Source organism: Epinephelus moara, chromosome 10 (assembly GCF_006386435.1).
Source record: "Epinephelus moara isolate mb chromosome 10, YSFRI_EMoa_1.0, whole genome shotgun sequence".
In the NCBI taxonomy this organism is placed as follows: Eukaryota; Metazoa; Chordata; class Actinopteri; order Perciformes; family Serranidae; genus Epinephelus; species Epinephelus moara.
The window spans coordinates 27616564-27631488 of record NC_065515.1 but is presented as its reverse complement, the minus strand read 5'-3'; the positions used below and the strand labels follow the sequence as shown (position 1 = coordinate 27631488).

General features: G+C 40.0%; 2 protein-coding genes across 5 annotated transcripts in view; both read right to left on the bottom strand.

Annotated features, from left to right (window-relative positions):
• dlg1a (discs large MAGUK scaffold protein 1a) overlaps window positions 1-6030 on the bottom strand; it is a 135385-nt gene extending 129355 nt beyond the window's left edge. For all 4 annotated transcript variants that reach the window (XM_050054917.1, XM_050054918.1, XM_050054919.1 and 1 more), the window contains exons 1-3: window positions 5640-6030; window positions 4243-4413; window positions 874-1729 (exon numbers count right to left, since the gene is read on the bottom strand). In XM_050054917.1, the coding sequence (XP_049910874.1) occupies window positions 874-1729; window positions 4243-4413; window positions 5640-5658 (1046 nt within the window). In that variant the 5' untranslated portion in view covers window positions 5659-6030. The remainder of the gene's footprint in view (window positions 1-873; window positions 1730-4242; window positions 4414-5639) is intronic.
• A 4670-nt stretch (window positions 6031-10700) lies between these two features.
• lrrc7 (leucine rich repeat containing 7) overlaps window positions 10701-14925 on the bottom strand; it is a 97359-nt gene continuing 93134 nt past the window's right edge. The window contains exon 33 of the mRNA XM_050055949.1: window positions 10701-14013. Coding sequence (XP_049911906.1) covers window positions 13903-14013 — 111 coding nt within the window. The 3' untranslated portion in view covers window positions 10701-13902. The remainder of the gene's footprint in view (window positions 14014-14925) is intronic.

Here is a 14925-nt window from a genome sequence, read left to right as displayed (position 1 = left end):
AAACTTCGGCCACATTTAAGAACATCCCACATTGTAACATTGTCTATATATGGCATAAAATAAAGAAAAGTATAAAAGGTCCCCTTTAATAAAAGAGCTATCATAGCTCGTAGTATACTGTGTTTTTTTTTTTTCTCTACATTATCTTTATTCAAAGTATCAATAGACGGGATTGTGACATGAAAATCTGCCTGAAATTATTGTTCTTTTGTCCACATCTTTGGTGTTAAGTGCTAATTGTTGTAGTGTTTGCATTTAACTTCCAGAGATAATTAATCAGTTAAGTCTTAAAATATCAGTTAACCATTGCAAAGTCTGGTTTGCTAATGTATCCTACTAACAATTTAATTGCATACGGATAAAAAGCAGCGAATGGCCAGCTTACTCAGTGTAAAAGTCCATAGTACAGGCAGGCAGTCCAAAAGTGCATCCGAGGCACTCTAATTGTAGGTAAAAATCCTTTACTGATTCATGGATAAACCAATGAGTTTCGACTATACATATACCAACATATCATGTGACCTCTCTCACATGATCTCTACGTGAGTTTTTAAACTTCACACCTGTTCCCAATGCATTGTATACCCTGATGAAGACTCTCTAGTTGAAACGTGTTGGTTTATCCATGAATCAATAACAGATTTTTAAACTACAATCAGAGTGCCTCGGATGCATTTTTGGACTGCCCGCCTGCACTATTGACTTTTACACTGAATCAGCTGGCCAGTTGTTGCTTTTTATCCTCATGTGACTATTTGCCCTATCCTTTAAAAGCACCTGGTTTTGTACAATTAACTACACAGTGTCTTAACTCAGTGCAGCAGTCCCTATTTTTTCCTCATTAACAGTTTAATTGTCATTTGTTGGACATACCTCAGACCTGGCCCTTTAGTCAAAGGCCCTGGAGGACCTGTGGGGCTGCGGCTGCTGAAGGTAAATTTTCCCTGGTTGGGGCTGGTTGGACTCATGCTGGGAGTCACTTTGCCCAAGCCTGGGTCCCTGTTGGTCTCAAGAGCCGTAGAGACCGGACTAGCATCTGTGACTCTGTTGAATCCGGGGCTGGTGATAGGAGTGGTGCTGGTGGGGGTAAGTTTGCTCGGAGTGGTTGGAGACACTAAGCCTTGGATGGTGCTGGAGACGAGGGCTGAGACAGTCACCAGGTTGAGATCTGGAGAGTCGCTGTGTGGATTAGCAGAAGTGGTGGAGCTTCCTGAAGAAATATTGGAGTTGGTTGCAGTAAGGCGTGGCTTTGCTCCATTCAGTGAAGCTCCAGGAGGTGTTTTTATGGAGCCAGTGGGGGTTTCTACACCATTCAGTGTGACTGCGGGGGATATGGGAGAAGAGGGAGAGGCGGGCAAAGAAGTCTCCGATGCCAGTAATTTGGAGGCTCCAGGATCGACGGGAGGCAGAGGAGCACGGTACTTGACCTTTGCTGGCTGTAAGTCAGGTGCAATGGGCTGTGATGTAGGGGAAGATGGCTTTGCTGCAGGAGTCCCAGATGGGAGTGGAGCAGCATGGGACTTGACTGACTTGGGTCTAGGGGTCAGGGGTTTTGGCTGGGGTGACCCTCCAGAAGCCTGTGGGCTCAGGGGAACAGAGTGGGGCTGCTGCTGGGCTGAGAGCTCTACTGGCAGGTTGTAGGAGGCAGGGGGGCTCTGTGGAACATGTGTCTGGTCCACCGAACTCTTGCTATCAGCAAGGATGGTCAACTCGTAGTACTCCTGAATGTCTGGAGGGAGAGGAGCAGAGATTGTGATGAATGACTGAGGAGTTCAGTGGATTAGTAAATGAGGTTTAAGACACACTGAGGAGATGGATAAATGATTGAATCAATCAACAGAAAATTAATCACCAGTTAAATCAATAATCAGTTTATCTTTCCAGACATTTTTCAATCCAAGATAAGCTTCTCCAATCTAAGGATTTGCTGCTTTTTTGTTTTGTATTTTTTGTATTTTGTGAACTGAATATCTTTGGGTTTTAGACAGTTCATTGAACAAAACAAGACATATGGAAATGTAACATTGGACTGAAAATGTGATGAGCACTTCTCAGTCATTGACATTTTATAGACCAAACAGTTGATCGACAAAGCAGTTACTGGAAAAAATAAAGTCAGATTTATCTATAATGATCATTGGCTGCAGCCCTGTAGAGCTGTTCCAACTGAAGAAGAAACCCCTAATAACAACAGGTTATTATATATTGCATTCAAATGCGAGGCAATTGAAGCCAATCATAAATGTCTCCACTTTTTTACATCTGAAATGCTTCAGGTACATTGGCAGAGAAACCAAACAAAATAAAGCTTATACACTAGTGACCTCTAGTGGCAGTGCAAGAACACTACCTCCTGTAGAGGGGACACTTGCAAAGTATTCAGGGCTGTGGAATAGTTCATTCCACAGTCATTTCCCTTTTTAGAAGTAAGCGCACAGACAGAACATAACAGAGTGACCGTTATGATTAAAGGTTTCACTTCCTCTCCACATAAAGCACTGACAGGCAGTTCAACACTAAATCATACACATGGTTGTGAGCTCAGGCTGCCATACCAGCAAATTTTTTTGGTCATAAAAGGGATGATGAAGAGGACGAAAAACAGAGTTGGAGGTTTTGGGAAGAGGACAGGGAATATACAGACAGTCAAAGAAGTATTTCACTGCTGGAAAGCTTGTCTTTTTTTTTTTTTTAAATAAAACTAAGCTGTCCACGCAGTAGAAAGATGCAACTACTGTTAACACTGGTGCTATATGACCAGAGAAAACAGAGGAAAAGGGCTGTGTCATTTGATTTTGCTCAAGAGGTAAAAAAAACCCCTACAATAACCAGAATGCACTGCACCACACCGTACCAATAAACACTCCCACTGATGGGTGACAGAATGTGAGTTGCTCATCCAAAAAACAATATGGCAGCTGGCTGGAAACAAACAGTCTGGGATTACAGTTAAACAGTGTGCTAAAATATGTTTCTGAAAGCACTTCAGGCAAGAAATAGGACATGCAGGAACAAAATCTTGTTTTATATTTGATCAGAACTGCTTAGTTTTACTGTTTGATCTCAGATTTTCAGCTCCTGCTTCTCAAAATACAGGCTGTGCAGTACTGCGCCATCATCCCGTTCATAAACTCTTGTATTACAGCAGAACAGTACACTAAAATATGTTTCTGAAAACATGTTGGGTGAGAAATAGGTGATATAGTAACAGAATCTTGGTTATATATATGATCAGCACTTGTTTTACTGTTTGATCTGAGTTTGAGACAGAGAGCGAGTTATCTCTCCCTCTATTTCTTTGTGTCCATGGTGGCAGGAATCTGAAAATGAGGTAGTAGTATCTGCAGTTCGAGCAACAGCCCCAGAGCTGGCAAAAATCGGCTAGATGCTGCGATAAACATCATTCAGCAGATTTTTGGTGGTAAATGACCAGTAAGAACTGGGAGCTGGTAAGATGGAGGAAAGTTTACCACAGTTCATTTACACATACTACCCACTTTGTTATCATACAATGCTGTTTGAAAATCAGCAAAGAACTCTTTTACGACAAAAGGTGAAGAGGAAATACAACAGTACAATACATAAAAATGACCATAAAACTGGCATTAGGGAAATCACAATATTACATGGTAGATGAAGTCAAATGTTTTAAACATAAAAGAAGTCATGGATCAACATAAAAAGAAAAAGACGGCACTGTTTCAAGCTACAACTTAAACACCAGAGACAGCTCAATTAAAGGTCAAAGTCACAATCAGGAACTCAGTCTCATGTTCAGAGAACAGCACACACACACACACACACACACACACACACAACAGAGCGGGAAGTGTTACTGTGAGAGCTAAAGGTGTAGGCGTGGCACAAAGCAGGTGTGACCTGGGACTAAGAACCAGTTTGTTGAACCACATGTGCCCAGTGTTTTCTTTTTCGATAAGCAAAAGTTCACCGCAAGCAGACCCAACAAGTTAGACACAGACTGTCATCTCTTGGGAGGAATTTATACGTTCTACACATTCTCTAAATTTGTGGTGACTTTCTACAAAGGGCCCAGTGTTTTCTGTGACAGGCTACATTACGCCTACATGTCTGTGTTCTGGTTACCACAGTCATGTGATTGCACAGGATCTTGTAGATACTGTGACGAGTGTTACCACAGTGCTCCTCTCTTAATTTAAAAGAGCCATCTCCATCTGCATTTTCACTGGTTGGGTATATGAACAAACAAACAGACATCCTTACCAAGCAGAGCACTAAAGAGCTGACTCTGGAAGACATTGATGACTCTGTCCAGAGACTGCTGCAGCTGGGAGTCTTCCTCCACAGGGCCCTGTTTGGTCCGCCTCTGGTGCTGCTGTCTCTGGTCAAGTTTGGTCCGGTACTGCTGGAGAAGCTCCAGGGCTCGCTGTGCATCTGACAGAAAAATACAAAATATAACAAAACCTGCTTTTTTCCATAACTTATTACAGAAAATAAGAGGCACAATTCTTATGGCACTCTTTCTAGTGCAAGGAGATAATGTACACTACAATCCTCCTCTTAATTGAGGATTACTATAGTAAATAAAAACTCTAATTCTAATAAGAGACAGATGATGACACCTGGCTCCATGCAGCGAGTGTTGTCACAGGTTTTCTTTCTCTTTCTGTTTCAATTATTGCATGTTTTCAGTGTTTAACATCAATGTTGAGTGGCAAATTTGACAGCAGCTGAAAATATAAAGTATAAATTAAGATTTTTATTCAGTAATATACAATCCTGTAGCAACTGTTTGCTTTAGAAAGGTGTATCATTTTCACCCCCAGCTCAAGGCATAATATCACTGCAATATAATGTAAAAATAAAATTGAGTTGAGTGATATTATAAGTCATCTTTGATCATAGAGGAAGCAGTGAAAATGCAGCCTATTTATGGCATGTTATTGAATCTGGATTCTGTTAATTGGTAACTACTAGGCTATTAAGTTTTATTACTATGGCTTTATGTAAGTGTGGTGCAGAAGGACACGAGGACAACAGTTTATGGTGCAAAGGAAAGGTGCAGACTACACTCCAGGACACATTGCTGTCTGAACAGCTGATTAAACCGGAAGCACTGACAGCATCAACATCTCACTCAACCCACTGCCGCTCTCGTTTGAATGCCAAACGGCATAGTTTACATATTTAAAACCACATATACACAGGCGTTTTCAGATATAAATCAGTTGCGCATTTACACGCTTTAATACGGTATGCAATTAACATTACGCAGAGTCATAAATCCTGACCCTGATTCCCTCTGTCTATGTGTTGTAATGACAGCGAGTAAAAGCTGATAAAAATTAAAATAAAAATACCGCTTGGTGGAAAACGTGTGTGCCGAATTTACCACAGGGTCTGAATACTTAGTTAGAGCTCTAAAATTTTTAACTAAGCGTTGTGCGCGTGCACCCATAAACAAATGAGCGTTAAATTGCGGGTGTTTTAAAGAAGTTTGGTGCGGAAGAGCACTTCGCTGAGCAGGAGAAACGACATGAACCTAACATTTTAGAGAGGTTTAAAAGTGATAAAGTCGATGTCGTTTGTCGAACAAAGTAAAATACGTGGGGGGATATGCTAAAGAGAAAGAAATAAAGACAGAAAAGCATTTTATTTACCTTTTTGGCGCACAGGCATGGTGACACGCTCAGTCCTCCTCCCCCGGGGCTTGTATCTGTGTCGGCTTTGACGGTATCTGTTATTACAGATGTGTGCGTCCGTCCCGGGACAGCCTGCCTCCAAACTGGGACACCAAACTGACACGACTACAGTCTGCACCAACCTGTCTTTGCGTCAAAACAAAAACTTTGAGAAGTGTTTGAAAGTCCGACAAAAAACAGACAACGGCGGAGGGAAAAAATGAACGAAACTATTGATGTCAAACGTTGACAGTCGTCGCGTGGACTTAGCACCCGGAGCTTGTTTTCTCTTCTTCTTCGCTTTCACTTTAACTCTCCTTCTCTGTCTCGCTTTGATAAAAACTAGTCCTCCATTTCTTCATTCAGGTGACTTGACTCCAAACGCTGTCCGACCGGTTCTTAGGCGGTCCTGCGGGATGAACACACACACACACACACACACACACACACACACAGATGAACACACACACACACACACACACACACACACACACAGAAGTCCTCAAATGCCACACACACATTCGTGCACTCACCTTACAACAACATGACAGCAGGTTTGAGAGTCTCTTCATGTCTTCCAGTATGTTTGTGTTATTGATATTATACAGCTCTTATGTGCAATGGATGAAAGCCTGTTTTTATTCCAGGGTACATGCTGGATTTCCATCTAATCCACTCCACCCTGAGTACAGGTTTGTTACAGTAACACTGATTAGTCTCCCAGAGAGACTATGTAACAGCTACTCTTTTGCTCCCACTGTCTTAGGCTTCCACCATACATTTATTGATAAAATTGGATTATAATGATATGAAACAAAAAGTCTGGTCAGATTAAACATATTTTGCGAGTGAGGCGTGTATGGGCTGTTTCCCACATGCATGCACACAGAAAACCACAAACATGATCTAAAAGAGCAAGGTGTGTTATAGGGATCCAGTTGAACTGTCACCAATGTAATCCTAGCAACTGTCAGGGCAAGTCCATCCCTGTCTGACTTTATTGTCATGGTAAACAGTTTTATTGTGTTGAGTAGATTAAGGCTTCTCTATCCCAGGCTTGTCCCCTGTCTCCCAGCCTAAATCCATGTCAATTACCAGGGTCTATTACCCAAAACAGTGCCTCTTAAAGGAGTGTGCATTCGCTAATTAGCTTTCATACAAAATGAAAAGAAAACTATGGAGCCCCTTATGTCCTGAAAGGTAATATTTTTCATTTTGTGAGCACAAGTTAATTATCTTGTGGGAGCAAGTTATTATCTCACGCACACAAGATAATTAACTTGTGTACAAGATTAAAAAGAAGAAAAAAAAACACCTTTCGGGACTTTAGGGGCTCCATACAAATCAAATGTCCCCAGTAAATATCTGTGCGTTCCAGTACCCATACTACCATACCATATAGTATGCCAGAACAAGATTTAGTATGTCGCACTACATAGTATGTGAAATGCAGTAGGCCTATGCCAAAATAACTGGATGTTCTACTACTGTACACTCGGTCCGATTTTGCAGCATGCAAACTAGCATGCTTTTCTGGCTACTGTGACACACAATCCTCTGCTCAGTCTATCAGCTGACTGATGATCAGTCCATTAGTAATAATGGGAATATTAATTGTGCAATTGCATAAAATAATCATAAATATAACCAACAGCAAAAGGACATAAGTATTAAATAACAATGACAGAGAAATGTATAGCTTCTGTAATTTTACTATCGTGAATATAACATGTTAGAATCTACAATGTATGCAACAGCAGAGCTCTCTGGGTTGACCTCCGTCTGTAGTGAGCTCAGTGAACAGCATTTTTTTTTTATCTCCATGGTAACAGATATATGAGTAAGATGGTCAAGGTTCAGGGCGTAATGTTATGAGGAAGTAGTATGTCACGATTGTGTGCATACTGCATGCAACAGTGCATAATTTTTAGGGGCAGCTGCAATACCTACTAAAAGTAAAAAGAAAAAGTATGTAATTCAGCACGCACCCTAAGAGTCTCCGTCAGACCTCTTTGGTTAACAAGTGGTACGGTCGAAACCTACATCAACGCCAATCTCTTAAGCATCTAACACATTAAAGATTGCTCAGGTAATAGTTTTATATAATCAGCTTATGTAGAATAGCTTGTTATGTCAATGTAAGTCAACAATCCCACTTTGAGTCTATGGGGGATTCGAGTCATTGTAAAATGCATCACAATTTCAGTATCACTGCGTAGATCAGTATTGTCTTATGGGACACAGAGCTAAAGAGCACAAACTGCCAACTGAGGATTTGCTATCAGTTGTCAGAGTACAAGACAGAAAGGCAGGATCAGAAATGCAAAGTTGCTGCGAGACATACGTTAGTCCTGCATGTTGGAGACAATGTAAGCCTACTGTCTGTCTGTAGACAGTGGAGAGACTGTGGGGCCATTTCATCTGCACACACACTCACACACTCATGTACACAGGCAGCAGCTGAATGCAGGTCATGGACTCAGTCTCTGGTATTGTTATTGATCAGGTCAAAAGAGCTTATTGACAGCTTTGGTGGGCGCACAAAAAACTCTCGCTCTGTGTCTCTTACACACACAAACACTCACACACATCGATGCTAGCATAAATTATGCGTCAGCGTGGGGGAAATTTATGCATGATTGTGTAAGTGGGTTGGTCAGTCAGAACACAGAAGTATCATTTTGTACAAACCAGTGTGTAAAAGACAGAGTAAAGAGGAAAGGGAACAAAAGGACATCATTCTGCTTTCGTCAATGTGTGTGTCAATGTGTGTTTGTGAGTGTGTCAATGTGTTGTGTGTGTGTGTGTGTGTGTGTGTGTGTGAGGCTTACTATTACCCTCTATTGTTAATTGTCGGCCTGTACCACAGTAAGCACAGTTGTTCTACAGAGGGCACTGATGCCAGGAGCACAGTGGGGAATGGTACAAGACAGACACAGGGAAGAAAGTTCAGTCAGTGATACCTGTCATATTATCCAGTCAAGTATCGAGGCAATGATCCTTTACATGAGTAACAGTAGTAAGACTGCAGCGTAACATTCTTTTACAAGTAAAGATCCTGCATGGAAGTAAATACAGAAGTTGCATAAGTAAAAGTAGTTATTCTTAAGAAAAATGTAAAACTATGTGAGTTCCATAAGTCTGTTTTTATTGTTGGCTTATTGACATGGCTCCAGAGACTGCTTATTGTTATTTCTGATGCACTGATGTGTAACAGTGTTTTTACGTTGTAGCTGGTTGATGTGGAGCTAACTTTGACAACTTAACAGACTGGTTAGTCTAATCTATAACAGTGCTTCATATTTTATATGCTATCTGTCATATAAATGCATAAAATGGAGTAAAAAGTACAATATTTGTCCTGAAGTGTATGGAGTAGAAGTAAAGTAGCATAAAATGGAAAAAATAAGAATAAATAAATAAATGTACTAACTGGAAGTTACATTCCAGGCATTATGGTATTTAAAAACACAACATCAGCATTTAGAAAATGTTAAGTTGACATTACGCATGTTAAAATTTTTGGACTTGAAAGTCTCTTAAGCTTGTGTTAAACACAGACCTTAATGCATCTAACAAAAACCCATTGACTTCGAGACAAGGGAACCGTTAGTGGTTAAATGCTAACTCATATCCAGGTTTTAGGACTCATTCCTGGCACACTTTATAGAGATAACAGAGCCCATAAGATGGCGACCCCATCCAGCATGGCTTGACGAAACTCTATATATTCTCTATAGCCATGGGAAATGGTAATTTCTGATTGGCTGACAGGTGTCCATGTGCACATATCCATAGCAACATGACACAGTTGATACATTGCTTATGGTTTTACTATCTCACACTCGTGAAACAAACTTAGAAACTTAAATTTTTGACAGACAACAAAGACCAAAAGTGACACTCATAGTATTAGTTTAAACAAATGGCATTATTCAAACTCGTACATGGCAAACAACAGATTAACTCTTCTATATTGCAGAAATACTGAGTGATGAGTGAATGAGCACACTGGGCAGAGCTGGGATGGATTTTTTAATTGCCCATAAAATTAATTTATCGTGAAATATCCTTGTCATCAGTGCCCATTAATCAATAATAATGTTGTGGAACGGTTGAAGGCTGACAAGTCCAGTTTGTAGAGAGCAGTAAGATCTCTCATTACGCCAACTTATTTTTCCATTTGGAAATTAAAACTGGTTTAGGACTGCACGCCTGATCAAGCTTCGGTTCACTTTACAGAGAATGTCTTTATGGAATTATTTTTTACATTTGCAGGTGCTGTGTGCAAAATCCAGCATGATTTCTATACATAATACTTACCACAAAGGATCACATTTATTATGACATGGTTTTCTACCTTAATGAGAAACTCTGTTTGTGAGGCAGCTTGACAGACTGAGCCGCCCCGCTGTAATCCAGAGCTCAGATAAATGTCAAGATATAGATGAGATAGACGGATGGAGAGGGATGAAGAAGAGTCAGGCTGTTAGGCTAATGGACAGAGAGACAAAGGAGCATCTGCTGAGATGATGAGAGCCTCTAGTGACTTTAATCCAAAGGGAAGCAGAGGAAACTGAAATCTCCTTTAGACCTGCTGAGGTGACTGACATCACTCCATCCTCTTTCCTTTCTTTACCTCATCCCCTTTTCTCTGCCTCCCTTCTTGATCCATCCTGTTCAATGTTGTTCATTCTTACCCTCTATCTCACCTTTTCCTTTCTTTTTGTTCCCTTCCTTTACCCCTATCTCTTCCTACTGCCTCTGACTTCCTTTGCCTTGCTTCTCTTTTGCTCTGTTCCTTCATTTCCTTCCTTATTTTGCCCTTTTTCTCTTTATTTGCAGAGAAAACTACCTTTTTTAATCAACTAATGCCCCCCTTCACCCTCTTCTTTTGTCTCTCTTTCCACAGCAATGAAGATGCATACAGTGGAGGAGCAGAAGGACAGATATCCCTCTCTTCTGCCCTCCTAAAGACACAGTTCAGTGCACCAGGAGGAACCCAGATTACCAATAGTGACATTTTTATTATTTGTACAATAGAGACTTTAGTACATTATTCAAAACACTTCTTATATACTGAAAAAATGGTACGTCCCAAAGCCCAAAATGGCTCCAGTATAATCGCTGCACAGCATTTTTTCAATTTTATACATATATTATTTTTTGTAAAAACTGTATCTTAAATAGTATGTACAGATAGCGTCTGCAAAATGCATTCTAAACACATGATATATATTATATATACTTCTGCAATTACATTTCTCCGCATTAATACTCAAACTTAAAACTGGAAGGATTTCAACTTGCATGTGCAAATAAATAAAGAAATAAATAGTTCTGTTAAATCGTCACTAAAATTTGTCCAACTTATAACTCAACAGCGGTTCTCTCTTCGGAGGTCAAAGTACTTTTTGTCACACAACAGAAGAAGCAGCATTCAAGTTGGGTAGGTGTAGGTACTGCAGAAAGCATGAGTACATTCACAATCAATATGAGTCATTTTAAATTGGATTTCATTCACAGCTATGTACAGTGACACCGTCCTCAGCATTTGTTCAGCTCTTATGTAGTTTAAACACATAGAAAATGACTGTTTTTATAGTCATATACATATATATATAATATATATTTGTATAACACAAATTCACAATTACAGTAGAAATACATTTTATACAGTTTTGGATAGTACATGTGTAGGTCTCCAAGTCATACTGTGCGTACTTCCATCCATAACTTTGTTATAAGTGTCATTATTATAAAATATCACAATTTTTGAGCAAAGCTAAGGTATATCAATATATTTAGAAAGAATTACCTGAAACATGTAGTAAAAAATAATTATATTATCAAACCTTTTTCTCTGTTCTCTTCACAATATCTTTGATATTTCAAACTCTAAATAGGGTTGGGTGGGTACCTGTGGTTAAGATCAATTCTCTCAACCACAGGATTAAACTGTGCCATTTTGTGTCCCTTATATTGAATTAACTAAAGTCTAATGCTTATTAAGAGGGCTGACACAAAATGGGCACAGGGTGACACTGCCATGTCAAGTAAAAGCAAAGGACAGCGAAGGATGTTGTTTTGCTCTGGATGAAACATCAGATGTTTTAAAGAACAAAACAAAATTCACCGCCATGAAACGTCTTCAAGACACGTGTTGCATTTACACGAAGACAGAAAATGAACCTCTTCGCTCTTTTTCCGTGGTTACTTCTGTCATAAAGCTTCTGAGGCATTATCATGAAGGTCAGATTTTATAAGACCACACTGACATGACTCCAGAAACCTCACGCACAATCTCAGTTTCTACATCTGAGTCAGCATTATTTTCTTTCCATATCCGCATATCATTTGGAACATTTACCAACCAGGTTGAAAAATCTAAATTCCCATGTACACCTAGTGTTAACTAGCATCTCCTCAGGTTACAAAAGTTACACTGAAATTTCAAATGTAGCCAAAAGCCTTTGTGGCACAGACCAGATCATTTCCTGATTGTCTAAAAAGGGGAAATCTGGCTGACTGCAGATTTACCCATTAAGACAGTAACACTGTATTATACCTTACTGATTCCTGTAGGGACATTCTCTTTCCTCTTGCTGCTTTCTGCGGGGAAGCCAGAGGTCAGGACACTTCAGCAGAGCAGTTGCTTGGATTTGAAGGCCAAGCCAAATGTCACTAAAGCCTTGCCGCTGCTCTCACTGTGTTCAGATCAGATCTGGGCCACAAAGAGGTAAAGCTCTGATGTTTCAGGCCTGTGTAAATACAACCAGGGAGGGGCAGAGGGTCCATATGGCACCAACTGTAAGAACATCAGTCTCACTGACACTCAGTGGTATAATACATCTAGAGTCTTCCACAGAGTAGAGAACTCCAGAAGCCAACAGAAAATGTCTGGCTGACAGTGACATGAAAGCATGCTGTGACATTATCATACAACTTAAACAGCTAAAAAAAGATGAGACATTGCTTTAACAATACTAGAAAACAGGACTTCAAAATATGGCACATATATAATATGAATAATGTTACAGTGTGTGTGAGTTTTTTATAGCAATTGAATTGTAAAATCAGGCTAGAATATAGAGGGCTTCATTATGAACAGTGCACAGCGCGCACCACTGCATATGTGTTGTGTATGGGGGCACATATGTCTACATTATATGTGTTTGCCTGTTAGCTTATGTGCATGGCAGTGTGTGTAAACATTAGCATGACTTGCTCAATAGATGGCACTGTAGGACAGGTTAGGCTCTGCTGAAAATTTCAATGGGTCGAGCCTCAGGAGTATTGCTTTAGCTCTTTTCGGCACAGCTGTGCAAGCAACAGTTTTAAAAACAAAATCAAAACCAAAGAAAGAGTAGCAGTAATGAACTATCAACAGTGTTTTCTTTACAGAAGAGGAAAAAAAAATCAGTGTTATACTTTAGAAAATTGTCCATTTGGAGAAATAATCCCTGTATGTTCAGAAGAGAGAATTCAGAATGTGGTTTATCAACAATATTTATATTAATCATAAACTTTTAGAGCTGTCTGTCCAGGCCCCAAGGAAAGTGCAGCTGTAGAAAGCCGCAGCTCTATGTATGTACACAAGGCAGAAAATCTTAAGTTTTCAATTTCTGTACACAGGAGGCAATAATACCTGCAGAACAGAACAGGAGACAGCAGAAAAGAATAAAACACAAGACAGTGAAAGAAAGAGAAGAACAGAGTAGGAGACAACAGAAAAGAAAACAAAGAAGAACAATGAAGAACAGGGAGAGTGATTCATGTGCTACACCAAACAAATCATTAAATATCTACCATGGACAGCAAAATAAAAGGCAGTGGAGAGAAGCAAAAATACCCCAGAATGCTAATTAACCAAACAAAAACTATTCAGACTGACTGATCAGGTGACTGCCTAATTAACAACCACAAAATCCAAACTGCAGCAGCCCTGTAGGAACTCAAAGAGTCCTCTTGTGGTCCATCCAGCCGTCGATCAGGTCCCTGACCGCCGGTAGACAGAAGAGCCGATATGTTTCCTATGGTACATTTGGCACTAGTATTTGCCTTTGGTCCAGCAATAGGCAAATAAATGTCTGTGTGTTCCCCTAAAAAGGTAAAAAAGGCGGCTCATTTTTCAGTTCCACAAGCCTCCAGCGGAGGGCAGGTGGGGTGGCATGGGATGGCGATGAGCAGAGTAGAGAAGCGTTGTTGTGTTTTGTTTGTTTGTTTGTTATAAAACTATTTTTTAGCACGTGCTGCTGTCTCTCAGAACCACCAAGTCCACCGTCCGCTGGAAACTCTTCAGCAGAGAGACGGCTGTCTCGTGCTCCATGTGTAAAAAACTATGTCCGTTAGCCTGCAAGGCAAACACGCAGCACAGTCAACAGCATGTGTGTGTGTGTGTATGTATAGAGGTATGTGAGCTGCAGTATTTCCATACATATGTCTATGTGTGTGTGTGGGAGTGTGTGTGTGGAAGGATGGAGGGTCACTGCCATCATTATCTCAGTAACACATCACTGTTGGGGAAAAGAGAGAGAGGAGGAGGAGCTACACAGTCATGCTGTAGAGAGAGAGAAGGGGTAAAGACAAAAAAGGGCTTTTAGATGAGTTCATCCAGCTAAACTGTACATCTGTGGAGAGAAGATGAAAGGGGAGGAGGGCGGAGGAAGACATGATAGGAATGGAGGATGGGGGGTAAATCTATCAAGGTAAAGTGCTGGCATCTCATTTTGACCTCACAGTACAATCCTCATGGTTCTTTTTGGGCTTAAATCTAACACAACTTTCAAATAATAGATAAAAGATCATAATAATTTGACTGATCTACATGGGAAGTGGATTTGTTTCAATAGCTATTGTTTCAGGCCTTAGAATGTACTCATGTTACCTGTAATGCTCCCATGTTTGCTTCACAATTTATATTTCAGAGAAACAACCTAGTTGTCTGAAAGATAACATATTGTAATTCATACTACACATTGTAAACTTTCTGAAAGTATCACAATACAATTTAGAAAAGTTCCCAACCTTTAGATCCAAATCTTATCCAAAGTTATTGAATATAAAGAGTGATTATGCAGTAAGACTATGTGGAAGCAGATCAGTGCAGATATGCATTAACTGACCTGGAAATACAAAACCCAAAACCAGTGAAGTTGGCACGTTGTGTAAACCGTAAATAAAAACAGAATACAATGATTTGCAAATCCTTTTCAACCTATATTCAATTGAATACACTGCAAAGACAAGTTACTTAATGTTCGAA